This window comes from Brienomyrus brachyistius, chromosome 7 (genome assembly GCF_023856365.1).
Source record: "Brienomyrus brachyistius isolate T26 chromosome 7, BBRACH_0.4, whole genome shotgun sequence".
NCBI lineage: Eukaryota > Metazoa > Chordata > Actinopteri > Osteoglossiformes > Mormyridae > Brienomyrus > Brienomyrus brachyistius.
Genome location: NC_064539.1, coordinates 22,382,835 through 22,406,971, shown reverse-complemented (window position 1 = coordinate 22,406,971; position 24,137 = coordinate 22,382,835). Strand labels below are relative to the sequence as shown.

General features: G+C 43.8%; 1 protein-coding gene across 10 annotated transcripts; it reads right to left on the bottom strand.

Moving 5' to 3' along the window:
* Nucleotides 1-419: 419 nt before the first annotated feature.
* On the bottom strand, nt 420-15,491 carry LOC125745605 (indoleamine 2,3-dioxygenase 2-like). Of its 10 annotated transcripts, XM_049018607.1 has the most exons (11): nt 15,315-15,491; nt 14,906-15,001; nt 14,551-14,670; nt 13,833-13,951; nt 13,484-13,498; nt 13,170-13,269; nt 12,922-13,039; nt 12,592-12,643; nt 12,242-12,384; nt 11,772-12,032; nt 420-922 (listed from the first exon to the last, which is right to left on the bottom strand). In XM_049018607.1, exons 1-11 carry the CDS (start codon nt 15,384-15,386, stop codon nt 849-851), a joined length of 1,170 nt encoding a protein of 389 aa, XP_048874564.1. In that variant the 5' UTR covers nt 15,387-15,491; the 3' UTR covers nt 420-848. The 10 variants fall into 10 exon arrangements, with proteins under 10 accessions (XP_048874564.1, XP_048874562.1, XP_048874563.1 ...); XM_049018605.1 differs by lacking the exon at nt 11,772-12,032 and having other exon boundaries at nt 420-1,183; XM_049018606.1 differs by lacking the exons at nt 11,772-12,032; nt 12,242-12,384 and adding an exon at nt 1,393-1,535 and having other exon boundaries at nt 420-1,183.
* Between the last annotated feature and the right edge of the window lie 8,646 nt (nt 15,492-24,137).

Here is a 24,137-nt window from a genome sequence, read left to right as displayed (position 1 = left end):
AACTGTCTGCGTGATGGCCTCCTTTGCGCCACGCCCCCCTCGTTAACCCCATGTGATATCCCGGTGTAACCAGCTGTTACATCGTGCAATATCTGTTGTTTCTGATCAGTCTCTTGTATTTCCGTATAGTTCAGTCTGTCTGTTCAGTGCTGTCATTGACGTATCTGCCCAGTTTACCTAATAAACCCCGTGTTCCTGAATCTCCGTTACCTGAGCCTAATTCCCCGCTCCCTGCTCGCCCAGCGATCGTGACAGAATGACAACACTTCAAGAAAACGCGCCTTTGGCAACCGAGAGCCACCGCAAGCCTGGATCTGTTGTTTCAGGAGAGAAATCCTCCTTTGCCTGTGTGGGAACAACATTTACTGTCATATTCATTAAATTCTCGGGGACAGTTTGTGAGATGCAACAGGACGACATTTAACTTGTATAGTTTTTAGTATTTTAATGTTTCATATGTTTATGAGAATACAGTGATTAACATTACTAGAGACCAGTAGAACTCCTGCCAGTTGTCATGGTATTGGATCTAACTTGTACACTGACCTTCAACCAAAACCGACAGAGCACAGTGAGTATATTTAATTTATTCATCAAGTGTGAACTGCATGTATTGCTAGATTATGTGGGCTATTCTGGTGAACACAGTGTCACATTTGGAGCAAGGATTGTTCACTTCTGAGAACTATTTGTGGATGTGTGCTCATAGTTTTGTGAAAATGAGGCATTGAAATGTGTATAATCTATTGAAAAAAAAATTAAACATCTTCTAAGCTTTAAATAGATAGGATAACTGTTAGCTGATAGCTCATGCTGTAAGACTATGGTTGGGAAGAGTGTAGGGCGCCTCATCTAGGGCTGATGAGGACATTATTGGTCGAGTCCCGGACGCTCTTCAGGAAACGGAAGGCATCTGTGCCACCTGTGCCCTTTTCCTCCCTGAGGGTGGGGTCGCTCCTGTGTGCTCTCTTACTGGGCGCAGACACATAGCTGCTTACAGCCTGCAGGTGGTAGCACCGCAGGGCCGCCAGGGCCTTAACACACTTGTCGTAGGTGTCGATGAGATCCTGCTCGCCAGAATTCTCCACGTACGAACGCAAGGGAGTCCGACTCTCGAGGACCTCGATCAGGTGCCGGTGGGCTGGGGGCATGTAATTGCGGATGTCCTTCAGGTAGCTGTCAGCTGAGAAGAAGCCAGAACAGTGAGACAGGAATGTTAGAGCTGTGGCTGAGATACATTTAGGTTGTTGGATCCAAACCTAAGTAACATGTATTTAAATAGTATATTAATGTACTGGATCATAGAAAAGTCAGCCCTTTTGTTGTATAGATATTTAGTATCTGCCAATAAAAAAATAAAGAAGAGGGCCTTCAGTAACTCAGCAGGCTCACCTGAGGTTTCTACTTGTTTGACACCCAACAGAGCATCAAAACATTGGATGCTGGAGCTCTGGGCAGCGCTGCCCCCCCTCAACTGCTTTGTGAAGAGCCCCTCATAGCATAGCCCATCGGGCAGGGCTGGGTTGTCCATCCAACTGCGGCCACAAAGCAACAGTGTCACAATTATGGTTCTCAAGAAGCTTGAAGAACCCTCTACTAAATACTGGGTGCGCCTTTGACTCTCATCTGAATGTGCTGGGAATCTAAGGTGCCTTCAAACCTTCCCATTCTCCTTTCTGGCATCACAAAGTATTTCTTTGTACTGCATTTCTTACGGGAAACGGTGAGCGTAAGAAGCTTACCCAGTAAAGAAGATCCGCAGTGTCCCATAAAAGACGTCGGGCTTCACATGACCTAAGAAATAAATAAACAGGGCAATTAAACTTCCAGCAGACATGTCTTCTTTGAAAAGCAAAATTCCAAAGCAAAGATGGTGGAACAGAAAGTGAAGAAATGTTAAGTCTATACATAACCAATGACAGCCTCCTGTAGCTGGGCTTACTCTGCTTTGGGGGGTCCAGTTACTGCCCGGAGCAGGACTGTAACTAACAGCATGCTAGATGATGATGACGCCTAGTAGTTGGTTTGTCGCCTTTGATAATTCTGCATCTGAAAGGTGATTTGAAACTTACTGCGCATGAGTCCAAACATCTCCTTCATCTTCAACAGAGACTTGTTCACCATCTCTAGGCCATCATGCACACCATGATTGTCCTGGGTCAGCATGGAGTTCATCGTCATGGCAATTCCCTGAATGAGTAAAAAAGGCCATGCCATAGGCTTCAGCTGTCCCAGCAAACCATGGTGACAGCTCCTGTAATTACACAGAAATACACCTGCTGTCAGGTGATGCAGGCATTCCCATGGGGACAGATCCTACCTCCATCCCTGTGCATGCAGCCTGTTCCACCACCAGGGAGACCAGGAAGAAGCCCCTGCATGATTCCTTCCCAGGAAACTTGAATATGGTGTCCATGTTCCTTTTGGCCCATAAAAACACAAACAGATAAACTCAAAACCTTTTCCCACCCCCACTGCACAACCTGAGAAACAAGACATGATATTATTAAACTAAACGGCTTTATGCAATTCACATGGCTTGTAGTTCATATCCTCACACCACTTATACTGCAGGATCCTTTGCTCACTCAGATACACACGTTGTTCAAAAACAGTCAACATATTAGAACTTACCCAATTTCGAACGGGCTGGAGAGCGGCAGAGGTCAAAGGGGTTCATGACATAAGAAGAGTAGAGATGGAATTTTAGTAACTGAAACCTTTCTGGGATTCTGCATTCTGAGTGTAGGCAGGTAACACAACACAGCAACAAATAATATAGAAACAAATAACAATGGTATTTTTAAAAATGGAAATCTTTACATTACTTACATCTCTCATAAAACATTCACGACAGCACTAATGACAAACATAATGGCTCTGAGGTATGATGAGATTATGAAGGGGGTAGAAAACATGGGACCGAGAGAGAGAAAGGAAAGGTGAGAAATGGGGCGGGGGGGCATGAACAAACAGACCCTGTGGGGTCCCTCAGCTTCCAGTTGGCCAGCACACAGTCGGCATAGACCAGGATGGGCGGCAGGTCCAAGGCCTCCGACACTTTGCAGTACGGCTCAGCCAGCTGCCTGGGGAGCGTCTGCAGGCAGCAAACAGCACCGGCATCCGTCAGCCGCCTCTCTCACTTTCATTTTTACTCTTCTTCAAAAAACTCACACAGATGAGGGTATGACAGGTGAAGGTATCACCTTTCTAGTCTTATCCTTCAAAGTTTCGAATGATTTATTGTGACGTGAACTTAGTACGACAAAATTCTTTCCTGCATGCTGATTAATGACCACAACACCGAATAAATGCAAAACAGATAAATAAAGCAGCTAATGATGAGTGACAGTAAACAACAAAGAAAAGAACGACACAGCAGACAAACCCTTAGACATACAGGCGCTGTAGAAGCCCTAGATATAGAACCTGGAAATAAAGGGCCAGAGTATTCATTCCTGCAGGATCTGCCATGCAGGCAGCTTTTGCTGAGGAGCCTGATTGCCTGTAGGTTGTGGAATCTTGTGGTCCGTCTCCTTAAGGCTGTCTACCCTAAGCGACCTCGCAACACTTCCTCCTACCATCTCTCCTCCGCAGTCCTCCACCTGCTGCCATCCCCACTCTGAACTCCTCCTCCTATCATATCGCTCCACTCCTCCTCTTATTTTCCACCTTCTTAGCCCCCACCATACCCACCTTGACTGGCTGGTGCTCTCCTTCCTGCCACACATAGCCCATGGTGATGAAGCCCAGTGCCAGGTGTGCCAGCCTCTCTTCTCTGTGCCCTTGGAGATGCGTGGTGCTCAACAGCGGCATCTGGTGGCCGGAGGACAGACACAGGCTGCAGTAGGTCTACATTACCTCAGCATCTCTGCCAGCTGCCATCCACTTAACACCACTGCTGTACTGGCTATTTCTTAGCGAGGTATTCAATACAAACAGCTCCCATATCTGTCTGTACAATTAGCTTAAAGAATACACCTGAACACCGAGTTGTGTGTCATGCTGCGGTCCTTAACCACAATGCCTCCTGGTGCTCGATGAGACTTACCTCATGGACCCTGTCCTGGAGCTGATGAGTTTGGATCAGCTGGGGGAGGTCCATGGCGATGCTCATCCATGGCTGGTAGTACTCTGGGAGATCGGTCTGAAAAGGACACACATGAAGTGACCCATCATCTGCACTGACGTGCACGATGACGACACCTCCACTCAAGTGGAGGTTCTTCATATACTTTATAATATAATATAATATAATATCATATAATATCATATAATATCATATAATATAGACTCAGGAATTCAACAGCATATTGGTATGATTAATATATAATGTACTGTATTACAATATAATTAATACACAGACACATTGTGATGTTTCTTACCTTTGGATCGTCCAGGACAAAGCCCATGGTGCTGGACACATGGAAAGATTCCAGTTGGATTTCAGGCTCCATGGCAGCGACGACAATGTCTGTATGTCAGTGTGTCTGTATGCCTGCTGCTGTATCTTCCTCTGCTTTATATCACTGAGGATCCCAGGCTGCGAGCTGCAACTACGTGGTTCCTATAAGTCCAAATATGCCTGTGAGTAGTGAGCAAAATATTTATACCAGCCTCCATTGGCATGCATACAAGCCCCCCACCCCCCCCCACCCCCTCGCTGTGAGCCACTTTCAGTTTCTCTCTCAGTCTGACTAGGCAAACAAAAAGAGGCGTTAACGGCTATAATTAGCTAAAATGAGTCATCAGTCAGGACATCCATCATAACCTTTAATAAAAGTGTCTTTCTATTATATCATTTGTAAGTGTTGTCTACATGCAGGATATTTAAAAAGCCAGAGTGTTTCTTGGTTTTCTTTGGAAACTTCCATTGTACATGTAAGTAATACAGTTCTAATGATCTGGAAATAGCCCTGACTGGAAGTCGAAAACTGACTCGATAAACCGATATTATTAGATTGCTTAGGTCCCTTTAAAGGAATCCGGTGAGATTCTGGAAGGGCCAGCTAATCAATGCACATTCAGTATATCCTCGCTGACCATGCCTTCCTGCTAATTGCCACCAGGAAACCGACAGCCGAAATATTTGAAATTTATAGTGTGAAAATCAAGGCCTTTATGTATAACAAAGTACTGGTGGAAGTAGGGGAGGCTGGGTATGGCTTTCACATTTTTGCTTGTGTCTTTTAAATATTAAATACAAGTTTTAGTCCATCCATCCATTCATAATCTAATCGCTTACACTTGGATACATACAGACATGAGGAGACTTGAGGTCTTCCATAACACGTGCCTCAGACAAATCTGCCAGATCTTTTGCCCCCAACAAAATATCCAAGCAGCAACTATACAAGAAAACAAGCAGTCAAAGGATCACCAAGGGTATTACATTAAGACGCTTAAGATGGCTTAGACATATGTTAAGGATGGAGCAAAACCGCATCCCAAGAATTGCCTTAAGATGGACACCACGTGGAGAAAGATAATCTGGAACAGCCAAAAACACCTGGTGTAGAACTGGCAGAGGAGCTTCAAAAGATGAACCTGTCATGGAGAGAAGCACGACATGCTGCCAAGGACCATATGCGACGGAGAGAGCTCTCAATGAAGCCTTACAGTATGTCCCACAAGGGACAAAGAGCATTGATCGATTGATTGATTGATTGATTGATTGATTGATGTGTGGAGTTTGTATGCTCCATGGGATTTCCTTGAGCTCTTCCAGTTTCCCCCAAACAGTCTAAAAAATTACTAAGATGGCCTGGTGTTACTGGTATTGTGCATGGGTGTGCATGTGTGAGTGAGCTATGCATTGGGTTGGCACCCCATCCTTCCTAGTGCTCACAGCCTCTGGGATAAGGCCTAGACCACCCCCCCCCCCCCCACATGACCCTGAATATGAAAGATATATATTGGATAGATATATAATCTGAGTAAAACATTTCAAATTAAAATGACAAATTTCAAAGCATGTCAACAAATTCTACATGGGTCATAAAACTACATCCTCCCAATGAAAAACTACAGTGATGTGAAAATGAAAGGAGGTGCTCATTCATTTCTGTGGTTTTACATAAAAAGACAGACATCTCTAGTCGCAGACTGCCACACCTCTCCCTTGTGATAATACCAGCTCGATCGCGAAGAGAGCCACACCTGTCAGGCTCCTTTTTAATCCTGGGTGTTGATGCCAGGTTTTCTCGTTCCCATGTGGTCACTTACTGAGCACTTTCTCCTTTTCTCTTGTACAGCCCTGACCCGACCTGCCCTTTCTGTTCCTGTTCCTGCTCCTCAGCCCCGGATCCCCACCCAGTGTCAAACCCTGACTAGAGTCCCCATCAGGGGCGTCAGAAGCATTTTGAATGTGGGGGGGGGGGGGACACACTGGCATAAAACTAACATTTTATGATAAATTTGGGGGGGTCCAAACGAATAATTATGAAATGTCAGGGGGTCATCCTCCCCGTCGTCGTAGGATCGATTTCTCTGGCTACCAGACGTTTCTGTTCCAACTCTGCTGCCTCAGTTTGAATAAAACCCAGCTTTTCCTCGCATGTCTGCTCAGCTGATCTCTGTTGTGACAGAGATAACAGATAACAGACAGATACACCAATGTAAAGCTCCTTAGGGCAGTTCTGTTGAGAATAGAAATTAATTGAACTAAATGAACATGCAGAAAAGAATTCAACTTATTGCTGCCAGAGATGGTAGTACGTGCTACTGAATCATGTGGAGTACTTACTTGACATACTGAAATCTGTTGTGTCCCATAAAACTACAGAACTCACAGAGGGTAAAATTACTTTATCACTGTACATTATATATGCACACATTTCATCCATGCTTCTTGACATCTGTGGAAGATTGCGTGAGGCAGCTGCTGAGTCCTGGGATGGGGCCCCAGGCACTGTGTGCTGCACAGTTATTGCGAGCAGATACTGTGCAGGTGTTTCCGGCATTTAGTCCAGCCTGGGGGGGCGAACCCCCAATATGGTGAGGACACTCAGACTTCTCACTGCTTCCAGCTACTCACGCCCAGTCTGAGGACATGAGGACAGTTGGCACATGTCTTGAAGGGTCAAGGGTCGTAAGAATTTTTTTGCCACTGACCCCTCCCTTTCCCCCCTGTGTTCCCCACTGTGTTGGAGGCATTAGGTGAGGTAACGGTGCAGGTCTGAGGAAAGTAAGGCTGGGGTTGGACACCATTGAACTGTAGTGCAATGTAATGCACAGAATGTCTAGCTACTCCTCTGGATATATGATATAGTAAAGAAGCATGTTTTTGTTGACATCATCCTGAAGTGATTTCCTCTGAACCCACCCAAGCTTTGCTTGAATGCCAATAGCATCCCGTCATTATGCAGATACTTCCTTTTGTGGTGATCATCTGAACATATGTGAGAGAAAAATTATATCCAGCCCCAAGCAGTGAAAAGTGGAAAACAATCTGTGCTGTTTCTCAGGTCTGGCTAAATTCCCGGAAACAGTCTTTGTGGTTCATTTATATCCTTCCATACTTTGGTTTCACTTTTACTTTCACTTTTATTGATACTTGAATCCCCATTTACCAAAAACGAATTAACATTTTCCTGTAAACTCATCCTTTCCCATAAGGTCATCAGCTTCACCTTTATTATTGGCAGAATATCCCAAGAAGCACATAGCGGAGGACACCTTGTACCGGACACCTTGTACCGGATGCCAGCCGAACATGCTGCTCATTTTTAGCCACCTGACTGAGCATAACAAAAAGAGGTCGCACTTTGCTTCAATCTAATTTCATTGGACGTCTTTACACAAAACAGAGAACTTTAGTGTGCTGCTGACCACATGCAGTTCCCATTTAAAAATACTCATCCGTGTGGGAGAACCAATGATAAGAGAACAAGTGTAAAGGGCACCGCCAGGGCATTACCAGGCCACAGCCCAAATTAGTGGGTTAACAGTAGATTGCTGTCATTACACTGCGTTCCAAATTATTATGCAAAAAGTGTTTAGGAGTGATAAAAAAAATGACATCCATAAAGTATGTGGAGTTTCTCAAAGCGTAGTTCCTGCCATTGTTCAAAAAGAAGAACCGTGCATTCCGCAGCAAGATCATTTTCATGCATGATAATGCACCGTCTCATGCTGCAAAGAACACATCTGCATCTCTGGCTGCTATGGGCATAAAAGGGGACAAACCTATGGCGTGGCCCTCATCCTCCCCTGACCTCAACCCTATTGAGAACCTCTGGAGCATCATCAAAAGGAGTGTCTATGATGGTGGGAGGCAGTTCACATCTAAGCAACAGCTCTGGGAGGCTATTCTGTCCTCATGCAAAACAATTGAAGCAGATACCATCCAAAACCTGACAAATTCAATGGATGGGAGAGTTCAGAAACTCCTTTCGAACAAGGGGTCCTATGTGCAAATGTAACATCACCTATAATAAAGTTTTGACTTGGATACTGTTTGATTTCAGTTTGTAATAACCTGCTAATGCTTATAATTTCACAAATGACCATTTTTTGTTCTTTATAAAAATGAAAAGTTTGGAAACTCTGTTGTGCATAATAATTTGGAACATGCATTTGAGTGCATTTTGAGTGTTTTATTTTTAAAAAATATACTATTATCATTGGGCAGTTTGTTCAAAAACCTTTCAATTGTACTCTAATAATTGATGACTGGAAAATTACAATGACTGCAATTCATATAGGTAATTTGGAAAATCTAAGAAAAATATGTTTTGCATAATAATTTGGAACGCAGTGTATATATACAATACAAAAAAAGTAATCGGTAATATGTATATCAAATATCATATGTCATAAAAAACAGGTTATGGAGAAATCATGCCATTTGGTGCTACAGTATTTTAGGTATATTTTAAAATATACCAACTGAAGCAGTTTCATGATTATCTTGGTACTAGTTTGCCTTCCATAAAATTTACTTTAAACTTTGTCAATAACGTGTGGACAAGAGAGACAGTCGGCTACTCCATCCATCCATCCATCCATCCATTTTCTGAAACCGATTATCCTATTCAGGGTCAAGGGGGGTCCGGAGGCAATCCCGGAGTGCTCTTCAGCCAAAAAGTTTAAGTGTTGTGCTACAAGACAGACGATAGTAACTGTGAACCTTCTTTCACATGGTAAACATGAAGCAGGAGTATAAAGGAACTGCACAAGAAAATAATTGTGGGCACTTGTATGTGGACACGGTGTCCAAGCTTATTTGGTGCATTAAATAACATAATAAATAACTTTGCTAATTTCATTCGCTCGCTTGCACGCTTTGCAGTCAATAGTTAAAAAAAGTTGAAAAACAAGATTTATATTTTGTTTTACTTGATGATAATTACTTTTGTTAAATGTGCATATGTGTATGTAATAATAACTAATAAATGTGTATTACCTTCCGTTCCTGCGAGTAAAACTGAGTAATCACTATATGTTGCTGTCGTTCACAAGTCCAATCTTTTAGTGTGTGATTAATGTAGCATTGTGCGATTTTTGTTTGTATCAATGAACCAAATCCTGTAAAGTATACTAAGTTACTATTTCTTACTATTTTCTTAAGTGTTAATTTTGTGTTTTCTTCGCTCCCCCTTTGCGGGAAAAGTGGAGTATGTATTTGTCTCCATGATGTATACCGCGGCCTGAAGCAGACCGAAGATTGACAGTTTTATTTCATTAAAGGTACGTACGCATTTGAGTTTATAGCTAGGGTGTAACTTTTTCTGTTATTATTTGTTGTTATGTAAGTCAGTCTGTCTGGACCGAGAGAGAGTGGAGAACTGCAAGCACCTGCAGAACTAACTTGTTCTTCAGTTCAATTCATGTATTTAACTAATCAATAAAATCATGTTATACTAAGTACCATGATCTCACTTGAATGTTACTATGGGTCCAGCCTGGCAACACATTTTCTTCAAGGACTGCATGACTGCGTGGGGCAAGCATTTTGCCTGGGTCAGGGCCGTCCTGTGGTCCCACTTTTAAATTGCTTGGCCTTGACCAAATCATTTTGATCTGAATTAAGAACAGAGGCAATAACAAATGAAAACTTCACTTAAGTGTCAGTTTTAGAATATACCCCATGATTGTGTCACCAAAGATCTGCCAAGCCTGGATCTGTTGTTTCAGAAGATAATTCCTCCTTTGCCTGGGTGGGAACAACATTTACTGTCATTGTCATAAAATTCTCGGGGACAGTTTGTGAGATGCAACAGGATGACATTTAACTTGTATAGTTTTCGGTATTTTAATGTTTCATATGTTTATGAGAATACAGTGATTAACATTACTACAGACCAGTAGAACTCCTGCCAGTTGTCATGGTATTGGATCTAACTTGTACACTGACCTTCAAGCAAAACCGACAGAGCACAGTGAGTATATTTAATTTATTCATCAAGTGTGAGCTGGATGTATTGCTAGATTATGTGGGCTATTCTGGTGAACACAGTGTCACATTTGGAGCAAGGTTTGTTCACTTCTGAGAGCTATTTGTGGATGTGTGCTCATAGTTTTGCGAAAATGAGGCATTGAAATGTGTATAATCTATTGAAAAAGAAAAACTATTAAATATCTTCCATCCATCCATCCATCCATTTTCCAAACTGCTTATCCTACTGGGTCGCGGGGGGTCCGGAGCCTATCCCAGAAGCAATGGGCACGAGGCAGGGAACAACCCTGGATGGGGGGCCAGCCCATCGCAGGGCACACTCACACACCATTCACTCACACATGCACACCTACGGGCAATTTAGTAACTCCAATTAGCCTCAGCATGTTTTTGGACTGTGGGGGGAAACCGGAGCACCTGGAGGAAAGCCCATGAAGACATGGGGAGAACATGCAAACTCCACACACATGTGACCCAGGCGGGGACTCGAACCTGGGACCCAGAGGTGTGAGGAAACAGTGCTAACCACTGCACCACCATGCCGCCCCCTATTAAATATCTTCTAAGCTTTAAATAGATAGGATATCTGTTAGCTGATAGCTCATGCTGTAAGACTTTGGTTGGGAAGAGTGTAGAGCGTCTCACTTAGGGCTGTTTTGTCCTAATTGCGCATCCGTTTACCCACTTGACAGACAGCTAACAGTGTAATTGAACATCAGATGCAGAAGTTGTTTTTATCCTTAGTTCGTTTTATTTGCATGAATGAACATTAACTTTCTTCTTTCTTTTCCATTTTTTGGATCATTCATCTATTCCCGGTAAAACTAAAATTAAACGTAAAACATGCGTAATAAAATGTCTGTTGCCTTCTAACGTCTCTCCATAAATCGCATAACTTGCACATAGTAGTCGTTCACAAGACAACCAAACACTAGCGTAGCTGTTTCACAAACGAACATCCATAACGCGATCTTAGCATAGCGTAGCTCGCTAACATCAGATACCACAGACTGTAGAAACGATCGCATAAAGATGCTGCTCTCCACTTAATTTAACAATACATCTCTTAGATATATTATTTCAATGAACACTCACAAGCAAAGGCACTCCAAGGCACAGATGTTTCAGGAAAGTTCTGGTTGTGCTGTTCGCATGCCTACTGCACGAACATTAATTCAGACATCTCCTGCTCCAGGTTTTTACCATTGAACTCTAACACGTAAGAGATCTATTAAATACGGAACAATTTTCAACCAGACCTGATAGACGGCGCCAAACACAAAATATAAATGCACGCCTTGTCAAGGGCTAATGAGGACATTCTTGGTCGAGTCCCGGACGCTCTTCAGGAAACGGAAGGCATCTGTGCCACCTGTGCCCTTTTCCTCCCTGGGGGTGGGGTTGCCCCTGTGTGCACTCTTACTGGGCGCAGACACATAGCTGCTTACAGCCTGCAGGTGGTAGCATCGCAGGGCCGCCAGGGCCTTAACACACTTGTCGTAGGTGTCGATGAGATCCTGCTCGCCAGAATTCTCCACGTACGAACGCAAGGGAGTCCGACTCTCGAGGACCTCGATCAGGTGCCGGTGGGCTGGGGGCATGTAATTGCGGATGTCCTTCAGGTAGCTGTCAGCTGAGAAGAAGCCAGAACAGTGAGACAGGAATGTTAGAGCTGTGGCTGAGATACATTTAGGTCGTTGGATCCAAACCTAAGCAACATGTATTTAAATAGTATATTAATTTACAGTATCATAGAAAAGTCAGCCCTTTTGTTGTGTAGATATTTCGTATCTGCCAATAAAAAAATAAAGAAGAGGGCCTTCAGTAACTCAGCAGGCTCACCTGAGGTTTCTACTTGTTTGACACCCAACAGAGCATCAAAACATTGGATGCTGGAGCTCTGGGCAGCGCTGCCCCCCCTCAACTGCTTTGTGAAGAGCCCCTCGTAGCATAGCCCATCGGGCAGGGCTGGGTTGTCCATCCAACTGCGTCCACAAAGCAACAGTGTCACAATTATGGTTCTCAAGAAGCTTGAAGAACCCTCTACTAAATACTGGGTGCGCCTTTGACTCTCATCTGAATGTGCTGGGAATATAAGGTGCCTTCAAACCTTCCCATTCTCCTTTCTGGCATCACAAAGTATTTCTTTGTACTGCATTTCTTACGGGAAACGGTGAGCGTAAGAAGCTTACCCAGTAAAGAAGATCCGCAGTGTCCCATAAAAGACGTCAGGCTTCACATGACCTAAGAAATAAATAATCAGGGCAATTAAAATTCCAGCAGACATGTGTTTTTTGAAAAGCAAAATTCCAAAGCAAAGATGGTGGAACAGAAAGTGAAGAAATGTTAAGTCTATACATAACCAATGACAGCCTCCTGTAGCTGGGCTTACTCTGCTTTGGGGGGTCCAGTTACTGCCCGGAGCAGGACTGTAACTAACAGCATGCTAGATGATGATGACGCCTAGTAGTTGGTTTGTCACCTTTGATAATTCTGCATCTGAAGGGTGATTTGAAACTTACTGCGCATGAGTCCAAACATCTCCTTCATCTTCAACAGAGACTTGTTCACCATCTCTAGGCCATCATGCACACCACGATTGTCCTGGGTCAGCATGGAGTTCATCGTCATGGCAATTCCCTGAATGAGTAAAAAAGGCCATGCCATAGGCTTCAGCTGTCCAAGCAAACCATGGTGACAGCTCCTGTAATTACACAGAAATACACCTGCTGTCAGGTGATGCAGGCATTCCCATGGGGACAGATCCTACCTCCATCCCTGTGCATGCAGCCTGTTCCACCACCAGGGAGACCAGGAAGAAGCCCCTGCATGATTCCTTCCCAGGAAACTTGAATATGGTGTCCATGTTCCTTTTGGCCCATAAAAACACAAACAGATAAACTCAAAACCTTTTCCCACCCCCACTGCACAACCTGAGAAACAAGACATGATATTATTAAACTAAACAGCTTTATCCAATTCACATGGCTTGTAGTTCATATCCTCATACCACTTATACTGCAGGATCCTTTGCTCACTCAGACACACACGTTGTTCAAAAACAGTCAACATATTAGAACTTACCCAATTTCGAACGGGCTGGAGAGCGGCAGAGGTCAAAGGGGTTCATGACATAAGAAGAGTAGAGATGGAATTTTAGTAACTGAAAACTTTGGGATTCTGCATTCTGAGTGTAGGCGGGTAACACAACACAGCAACAAATAATATAGAAACAAATAACAATGGTATTTTTAAAAATGGAAATCTTTACATTACTTACATCTCTCATAAAACATTCACGACAGCACTAATGACAAACATAATGGCTCTGAGGTATGATGAGATTATGAAGGGGGTAGAAAACAGGGACTGAGAGAGAGAAAGGAAAGGTGAGAAATGGGGCGGGGGGTGGGGGGGGCATGAACAAACAGACCCTGTGGGGTCCCTCAGCTTCCAGTTGGCCAGCACACAGTCGGCATAAACCAGGATGGGCGGCAGGTCCAAGGCCTCCGACACTTTGCAGTACGGCTCAGCCAGCTGCCTGGGGAGCGTCTGCAGGCAGCAAACAGCACCGGCATCCGTCAGCCGCCTCTCTCACTTTCATTTTTACTCTTCTTCAAAAAACTCACACAGATGAGGGTATGACAGGTGAAGGTATCGCCTTTCTAGTCTTATCTTTCAAAGTTTCGAATGATTTATTGTGACGTGAACTTAGTACAACGAAATTCTTTCCTGCATGCCGATTAATGACCACAACACCGAATAAATGCAAAACACATAAATAAAGGAGCTAATGATGAGTGACAGTAAACAACAAAGAAAAGAACGACACAGCAGACAAACCCTTAGACATACAGGCGCTGTAGAAGCCCTAGATATAGAACCTGGAAATAAAGGGCCAGAGTATTAATTCCTGCAGGATCTGGCATGCAGGCAGCTTTTGCTGAGGAGCCTGATTGCCTGTAGTTTGTGGAATCTTGTGGTCCGTCTCCTTAAGGCTGTCTACCCTAAGCGACCTCGCAACACTTCCTCCTACCATCTCTCCTCCGCAGTCCTCCACCTGCTGCCATCCCCACTCTGAACTCCTCCTCCTATTATATCGCTCCACTCCTCCTCTTATTTTCCACCTTCTTAGCCCCCACCATACCCACCTTGACTGGCTGGTGCTCTCCTTCCTGCCACACATAGCCCATGGTGATGAAGCCCAGTGTCAGGTGTGCCAGCCTCTCTTCTCTGTGCCCTTGGAGATGCGTGGTGCTCAACAGCGGCATCTGGTGGCCGGAGGACAGACACAGGCTGCAGTAGGTCTACATTACCTCAGCATCTCTGCCAGCTGCCATCCACTTAACACCACTGCTGTACTGGCTATTTCTTAGCGAGGTATTCAGTACAAACAGCTCCCATATCTGTCTGTACAATTAGCTTAAAGAATACACCTGAACACCGAGTTGTGTGTCATGCCGTGGTCCTTAACCACAGTGCCTCCTGGTGCTCGATGAGACTTACCTCATGGACCCTGTGCTGGAGCTGATGAGTTTGGATCAGCTGGGGGAGGTCCATGGCGATGCTCATCCATGGCTGGTAGTACTCTGGGAGATCGGTCTGAAAAGGACGCACATGAAGTGACCCATCATCTGCACTGAAGTGTGCGATGACGACACCTCCACTCAAGTGGAGGTTCTTCATATACTTTATAATATAATATAATATAATATAATATAATATAATATAATATAATATAATATAATATAATATAATATAGTATAATATAATATCATATAATATCATATAATATAATATAATATAATATAATATAATATAGACTCAGGAATTCAACAGCATATTGGTATGATTAATATATAATGTACTGTATTACAATATAATTAATACACAGACACATTGTGATGTTTCTTACCTTTGGATCGTCCAGGACAAAGCCCATGGTGCTGGACACATGGAAAGATTCCAGTTGGATTTCAGGCTCCATGGCAGCGACGACAATGTCTGTATGTCAGTGTGTTTGTATGCCTGCTGCTGTATCTTCCTCTGCTTTATATCATTGAGGATCCCAGGCTGCGAGCTGCAACCACGTGGTTCCTTGGCATGCTTACATCATCATGTTGTCATCACAAGGCAAGCCATGAATAAGGGCTGTAGGATCCCCTGCCCCCCCCCCCCACCTAGCTATGAGCCACTTTCAGTTTCTCTCTTAGTCTGACTAGCTATATTATTAGATCACTTCCAGGAAGGTCACTTTGAAGGAATCTGGTGGGATTGGTCGTCTATTCTGGATGGGCCAGCTAATCAGTGCTCATTCAATATAGCATCGCTGACCATGTCTTCCTGATAATTGTCACCAGCAAACTAACAGCTGAAATAATTTACTTTTATAGTGAGTAATTCAGGGCCTTTAAAACAAAATACCGGTGCTAGGGGTGTAATGATACGAGACGAGACACGACAACAAGACAGTATTTTAACAATAGTTTAAGGAAAACTTTAAAGAAGAAATATATTACTTTTATTTGATTGATTTGAAAGCTTCAAAAATGCTAAATAATGCAGATGTATTGTGAAATGTTTGAAATAATCACCATCATCATATGCATTAATGAACAGAACAAATATCTAGTATTGTTGGGTCGAGACAGGCAAGCAGGCAATTGGAGCCATAAATGCGAGCAAGCAAAGTTTATTGATGGGAAACAGACTCTAAACAGTGAACATTACATCGTCGTATGACAGACCTGGGGATACGGACTCACACATGGACTTAAATACACAGGATCACTCAGAAATAACAGGGAACAGCTGAATACAATCAGGAATTCACATGAGGTAATGAGGGGGGTGTGGCACACGGAAGGATCATACGAGCAGGTCATGACAGAACCCCCCCAAAAGGGTGTGGCCCCAAAGCAGCCCCAAAACAAACCCGAGTCCCCTCCATGTGTCACAGTAGGTATGGTGTTCTTTTCCTTTAAAGCTTCATTTTTCCTTCTGTAAACATACAGCTTTTGTCACTGCCCAAAAAAACTCCAGTTTTGACTCATCAATCCATGGGACATTCTCCCAGAAATTTTGAGGCTTGTCAACTTGGATTTTGAATTTCTGATTTATAGCAGGCAATTCTATTACCTAAAAGTCTAGCAATATGTAAACAAGAAGCTCACACTAAGGCTACAGATTGTGTTTCCAAAGGGATATGCAGCAGCGGGCCCAGCATCCCCCATTCGCACGATGGTGTGCGCAGATAATGCCGGTGAAATTAACCCTGGGGTTTCAGATTTGCAGGAACTTCAGTCTAGAGCAACATAAAAGGAGACGTTTCGGCTGAAACCACTGTGGGATGCAGAAATGGATGCTATAATCTCTCTGAGATTATGTGCTTTATGTTCATGCTATATTAATGTTTAATAAAAGGGGGAAAGGTGTAGTGGAAATTATACATTTAGACATAGTGGAAAATTCTACACTTAGAAAATATTCGCTATGATCACAAAGTGCTGTCTGTCCGTGTGGGAAGCAGGAGCTGTTTGGCATCTGAGGGAGAGGAAGGTCAACCTGATACTTACGCAGCTGGTTCTGATAACTTCTGTCTGGTTCCACACAGAGACAGTAACTGTAAACCTTCTTCCTTATCACATATAATGATAAAGTGATTAGTGAATGATAAGTACAAAGGAACTGCACAAGAAAATAATTGTGGCCACTTGTATGTGGACACGGTGTCCAAGCGTATTTGGTGCATCAAATAATGTGATAAATAACTTTGCTACTTTCATTCGTTGTCTTTGGCTGCGTTTCCACCATAGGGGGAAAGGGGGGGGGGGAGTATCGCGCTGGTGGAGCAATCAGGCAAATTTTTTCCCTTTTACCATGGCCCTGAGCTGTAGCCTAGGATAAACCACATTCATACATTTAATAATATTCTGTCCACGTCAGTTTACAATTTGTCTACCACTCTAGAGGGATAGTATCAAAGACATGGGGGCTGTGATGGTAGTCTTGTATCTTAGCACCATTTTCCTCTTCTGTGAGGCTACTTTGTGTTGATTCCCCTAGCAGTTGCCTACCATTCGACACCAGTGTGAACAGAAGTTGGGTAGATTTACATCTCAAAGGAGGAATAGTCCATTACAGCTGGACAGGGGGTAACATTGTCTATCCTGAAAAAAAAATGTAAATAATTGTGTCTAGGCCAGACTCAACCTTCCGATCACAGGCACACAGGCTTAGCGCACTGAGCCTTGTGCTGCCACCAAGCCAAATAATACATATTGCTATAATATAACTGATCATTTATCTTATAGCCATAAACTTTTGGAAATTCTGTCTTCATGAGATCCATAGTTTTCAGGGGCCCCAGCTGGCTGCCTGCACTGGCCTTATGGTCAGCCGCCCCCCGCCCCCCCTGCCTGGAAGTACACATAAAACAGCAGTAACTGTATCTGAACCCCTCCCTTCACAGAGTACATGGAAGAGCTTTCTGACATACTGACGCCTGACTGGACTTATGGTGACGAGCAAAGCGACATTATAAATCTCACCTTCATGCCCACGTATTTATGCCAACTTTGTCTTTTCTTCCGGTAACTAATGAATGACTCATTTCTCTCTCCATAGCCCCTCCCCCCCTTTGGGGTCTATCATGACGTACATCTAACCCTAACCCTAACCCTAACCCTAACCCTAACCCTAACCAGCCAGCACAGAGTTAGAAAGAGGAAACGAAAGTCTGAGGATCTAAACTTGGACGCCTTGGTGTGATTCTGGGAAGAGGGAAGCTATGGGCAGCAAACCAAGCTTTAATCTCTCGGTTATGGCTGCTGGGCTCATATCATGTTCTGCTCTGACTCAGGCTGGACATTTTCATAATACCTTGTTCTCCCCGCATCGGGTGCCCTCGTTAACCATGCCCGGGTCTGGCACGTCTGAGCCCAGCAGGAAATCCACCCCCCAGCACTTGGTGACGGCGATGGGCGTCTGGATGATGGAGGGTTCGATGCCGAATATAGTGACTGACTGCACGTTTTCACACTGCAGCTTCCCGCACATGGTATTCCTGGAACAGAGACGGCAGTATAAATGCTATATATATATATATACACACAGTATATATACACAGTATATATATACAGTAAATACAGTATATATATACAGTATATACAGTATGTATATACAGTATATATATACAGTATATACAGTATGTATATACAGTATATACAGTGTATATATATATATATATAGCACTTCACATCACTGGAGTTGTGACATCACTGGAGTTGATGTCTCTTATTCCTTCAGATTGAAAGGACCGACCCTAGACATCACCACTCCACCAGGTTAGCATCTCCTACTCTACGATATATTATCATGTGTTCATTTCCGGTTTCCCTGTAGATAATTATGCATCCTTTTTGTTGTCAAAAAGAATATCACTCCAGGTTTCAGCCAGTCTGCTTGTACCGCTTTTTAACGTTATGTACAGCTCCACTCACACAATTTAATTTATTATGATCCCTTGTGTAAATAACAGGAGGCAATTCTTTATAAATAGGAACGGAAGTTCCACATTTATTTACAGTGCACTGCCAGTGACAACCAGCAGCCGTACAGACAAGGGAAGTTGGCAGTTTACATCACATTCACACTTGGGCTTGGACGCTTTCGAAAACACACGCAATCCAACGTAAATCTGCAGTTACCTTAAATAACACGATTACACATATAAGCCACGTGGAGCACGACATGGTGGTAATATGAATGATCTGTCGTGTTGACCGGCTCTGCAGCATTAGAATATGTTGCCTGAATTACAGATTAGGGAAGTCAGGAATGGAGGCTACCATGAAATCCATTTGTTACACTGCGATGAATTATCATGACAAGTTGTACAATATGCTTTTAAAAAGATTTTTTTGCCCTTATATTAGCACAATATACAAGGGCCCTGATTTGTTTAAATTGACTAGCATATTTTTCATTCTATTATTACTGTGTACTATTTATAGATTAAGATGGGGCCTGATTTGTTTAATAGAACAAAAGCATTTGTTGTTGTTCTTTCAAAAAATAATTTATGATTTTTGCTCACTCATTCATGCAAGCCTGGTCCGCATGGGCGGCAATAAGTCGGACTCGTTTCCAGTGAGGGTTGGACTCCGTCAGGGCTGCCCTTTGTCACCGATTCTGTTCATAGTTTTTATGGACGGGATTTCTAGGTGCAGCCAGGGTGAGAGTGTCCGGTTCGGTGACCTCAGGATTAGGTCTCTGCTTTTTGCAGATAATGTGGTTCTGTTGGATTCATCGGACCGTGACCTTCGGCTCTCATTGGGATAGTTCGCAGCCGAGTGTGAAGCGGCTGGGATGAGAATCAGCACCTCCAAATCCGAGACCATGGTCCTCAGCCGGAAAAGGGTAGAATGCTCTCTCCGGGTTGGGGATGGGATCCTCCCCCAAGTGGAGGAGTTTAAGTACCTCGGGGTCTTGTTCACAAGTGAGGGAAGGATGGAACGGGAGATCGACAGGCGGATCGGTGAGGCATCAGCAGTGATGCGGGTGCTGCATCGGTCTGTCATGGTGAAGAAGGAGCTGAGTCAAAAGGCAAAGCTCTCGATTTACCAGTCAATCTACGTTCCTACCCTCACCTATGGTCACGAGCTATGGGTAGTGACCGACAGAACGAGATTGCGAGTGCAAGCGGCCAAAATGGGTTTCCTCCACATGGTGGCTGGGCTCTCCCTTAGAGATAGGGTGAGGAGCTCAGTCATTTGGGAGGGACTCAGAGTAGAGCCGCTGCTCCTCCGCAGGGTGGCTGGGCTCTCTCTCCCTTAGAGATAGGATGAGGAGCTCGGTCATTCGGGAGGGACTCAGTGTAGAGCTGCTGCTCCTCCGCAGGGTGGCTGGGCTCTCCCTTAGAGATAGGGTGAGGAGCTCGGTCATTCAGGAGGGACTCAGACTAGAGCCGCTGCTCCTCCGCATTGAGAGGAGCCAGATGAGGTGGTGCAGCTGGCTTACCTTTATGGCTTTATGTTGCATTGGGGAAAATGGCAGGAAATCATCATTCCCGATGGTTTGTACCTGACAGCAGCGGGCCTGAGAGTGACAGGCCTGAGAGTGGTGGGGCCTCAGAGTGGCAGGCCTGAGAGTGGCAGGGCCTGAGAGTGGCAGGCCTGAGAGTGGCGGGGCCTGAGATCGACAGGCATGAGAGTGGTGAGCCTGAGAGTGGCGGGCCTGAGAGTGGCGGGCCTGAGAGTGGCGGGCCTGAGAGTGGCGGGGCCTGAGAGTGGCGGGGCATGAGAGTGGCGGGCCTGAGATCGACAGGCCTGAGAGTGGTGGGCCTGAGAGTGGCAGGCCTGAGAGTGGCGGAGCCTGAGAGTGGGAGGCCTGAGAGCAGCGGACCTGAGAGTGGGAGGCCTGAGAGCAGCGGACCTGAGAGTGGGAGGCCTGAGAGCAGCGGACCTGAGAGTGGGAGGCCTGAGAGCAGCGGACCTGAGAGTGGCAGGCCTGAGAGCAGCGGACCTGAGAGTGGGAGGTCTGAGAGCAGCGGACCTGAGAGTGGGAGGCCTGAGAGCAGCGGACCTGAGAGTGGGAGGCCTGGAAGCGGTCGTTATTTCAACTTAAATTACATATATATATATATATATATATATATATATATATATATATATATATATATATATATATATATATATATATATTTTACCACACTGACAGAAACGGGCTTCCATAAGTTTTCAAACTCGCCAGTATGTCATTTTAAAATCTCGCAAAAGAAAATATTATCATTTACATAACTATAGAAAAATATATCGCTCATTTAAAAAAAATACAGAATGTGGCCACTAGGTGGCATTCAAATGATGTCACTCCTAAGTACCCAACTACAAACAGCACGAGTTGAGAACAAGGAAGAAAATCACTTATCTATCGCATAATTTTGCTGTGTTAATAATAAGAATGATAATAATAATAATAATAATAATAATAATAATAATAATAATAATAATTGTATTTAAGTGTGGTCATTAATTTTTTTACATGAAAATAACACGGGCTTAATGAAAAATAATTAAGTATTTATTTGCACACCACAATGAAATGTGTCCTCTGCATTTAACATTTTGAACTCTAAGGTTTGTATTTTGTGCATTTTGCAAATGCTTCGACGATAGTTGGTTGTACATTGATCTGACTGGACTTCCAGCCTGAAATACCCAGCACTGCAGCTGATGATGGATTCGACTTGCTGATCTTTCTGAATTCAGCTGGAGTGGTGAGCTCTCAAGTGAGAGTACAGATTTGTGGTGCCACCATCTTTTGTTTTGGTGTCCTTTCGGCAAATGTAACAAGTGACTTAGTTCAAATTGGCCAGCTCACCTTTCTCATTTTGTTTAAGACCAAAAAACTGCCAGACAGCTGCAGTAGTCCTGTTGTTCATGACCCGGTCAGCCATATTTGTTTTTTTTTTCAGCTTAACGCGTGTTTGACAATCAGCATTTCAAAGGTCAAGCGATATTGTTGGTCAAGGTTGTTGACATCGCCATGATAATATCAACATATGGTCGAAACATATTCACAATTAATAGGGGGATCAGGCCCAGGAACCGTGGACCAAAAGGTGTCCAATGTTGGAGCCGGAGGATCAGCCTTAAAAAGTCAGAATTTTGACTTAAGTCGGAGTTCTGAGATAAAAAAGTCAGAATTCTGATATAAATAAGTCAGAATTCTGAGATAAAAAAGTCAGAATTCTGACAATAAGTCGGAATTCTGAGATAAAAAAAGTTAGAATTCTGAGATAAAAAAGTCAGAATTTTGACTTGTCCGAATTCTGGGATAAAAAAGTCAGAATTCTGACTTGTAACATGCACCCATGATTTGGAACAGTCAGCAGGCTGTCTCTGGCCACGCCCCCTACACTCCGGTCCGGCCCCTGGCTTTTCCTGAATTCTGATTTCTTTACATAAACATTGACTTCATTGATATTGTTATTGATTTATCGACAGACCATCATACGTTTTAGACGTTATAATAACAACACTCTATTGATCCCCAAAGAGAGAAATTCTCTCCTTGCCTGCCCCCTCTTACTGTCCATGATACACAAGCACATATGTATAAAAACGTCAGCTTGGAAGCCAAGGCTGGACTTAACCTACTCCTTCCAGTTCAACTGGGAACTGCCCCATGGCCGAGCGGTCTAAAGCCTCCTGCGCAGCGAAAATGGCCTTTCAAAGTAAGGGGTGTTCTGTTCTCCGAAGTAAGGCGTGGGTTCGAATCCAACTTCCGACAAAAGTTCTTTAACACTAGATTTACCGAGTTTTTATTCTCTGCTGAGAGTCCCAAGGTGTTTGTCACCCCTGCTGTGATTTTCGCAGGTCTTCAGCCCCATCCTCCTCCTGCTTTTGTTGTGCAAACACACCCATTACCTGTGAGGCCTGGCGCATTTGCATTTTTTACTCAGAGTAGCTCAAATCCAAGGCAGGCTAAACCTCTGTGTGTGACATGGAAACCTTCACAAAAGTCTGCCATATCTATACCAAATATCCCACACGCTGACTGACCTGCAAATATGAAAGACGCACATTCACAAAATATATGGAAACACAAGTCTGTGTTATTTATAAAACAAATTGAGTGAAAATAGAATGAAAAGTTGCTAATAGAATGAAATGAATAAAATGAAAACATGCTAACACTTCAGTCTCCAATGCATGTTTGTATATAAATGTCATAAGCTGAGTGAAGTCATGGTCCATGGTTTTTGACATGCTCATACACATACAGAATAAAATGTCATTTCATTTTCATTGGCCATCACTGAATTATAACACCAAAAGTGAATTTTGTTTTGGTGTGATCTCTCCAGCTTTGCATGTTTGGCTGTTCATGTAAAAATTGATGTATCCGTGCCTCAGTTCCAGGTTCATCTCTTCGTCATCTTTCTGCCTTTTGTCTCAGTGGTTACTGTCCCACACAGTCTGTCTATCTTTCAAAGTCTGTGTTTGCAGCGTTTGAAAACCCAGTGACCATCATCCCTGTATTTGGCAATGGAGTTCCTTGGCTAGAAGAATCGGAAACAATCTTCTTTTTCCTTTCCACCCTGTAGATGCTTTGTACAGAACGTAGGCATTCACCGCCACCAAGTCCAGCATGTTGTAAAACACAGCTACTGGCCACTTGCTTGTTGCTGCTCGTACTGAATACATGCGCGCCATTCTAAACACTGACGTGGAGAATTCCTCTCCCTGTGCAGTGTCCTTTGCCAATGGAGGAAGTTCACGGCAAACGTTATTCACCATGCCCAGTAAAGTGAAGCAGTCTGTGTGACAGTGACAGTGAGGTGAAGAAATTGTCCATTGTGACATTTCTCCCGTCATCCAGAAATGACTCCATCAGACTCATGACCACGTTCTCTGCCAGCCTTCACCAAGAACTGTGCTGAAAGTTTCACTCCAGGAGAACACATGAACATAGATGTACAGCTGTTCTCGACCAAGGTTCATTGTCCATGCAGTATATTTACATTTACATTTACAGGATTTGGCAGACGCCCTTAGCCAGAGCGACTTACATAAGTGCTTTGAGACTCTGCAATGAATTTCCGATGCTAGCTCAATAAGGACCCCAGCTACGAATACTATCTCTGAGAACGCCATTGAGTAGTGCAGAATTTTTATTTTATTTTATTTTTTTAAAACACACACCAGAAAAAGAGTCGAGTAAGAATATAGAA

Coding starts and splice junctions, on each gene's coding strand:
- LOC125745605 (XM_049018607.1), bottom strand. CDS start 15,386: ATGGAGCCTGAAATCCAACTGGAATCTTTCCATGTGTCCAGCACCATG. Junction 14,671..14,905: donor TCCAGCACAGGGTCCATGAG/GTAAGTCTCATC, acceptor TCCGGCCACCAG/ATGCCGCTGTTGAGCACCAC. Junction 13,040..13,169: donor CTGCATGCACAGGGATGGAG/GTAGGATCTGTC, acceptor TTACTCATTCAG/GGAATTGCCATGACGATGAA.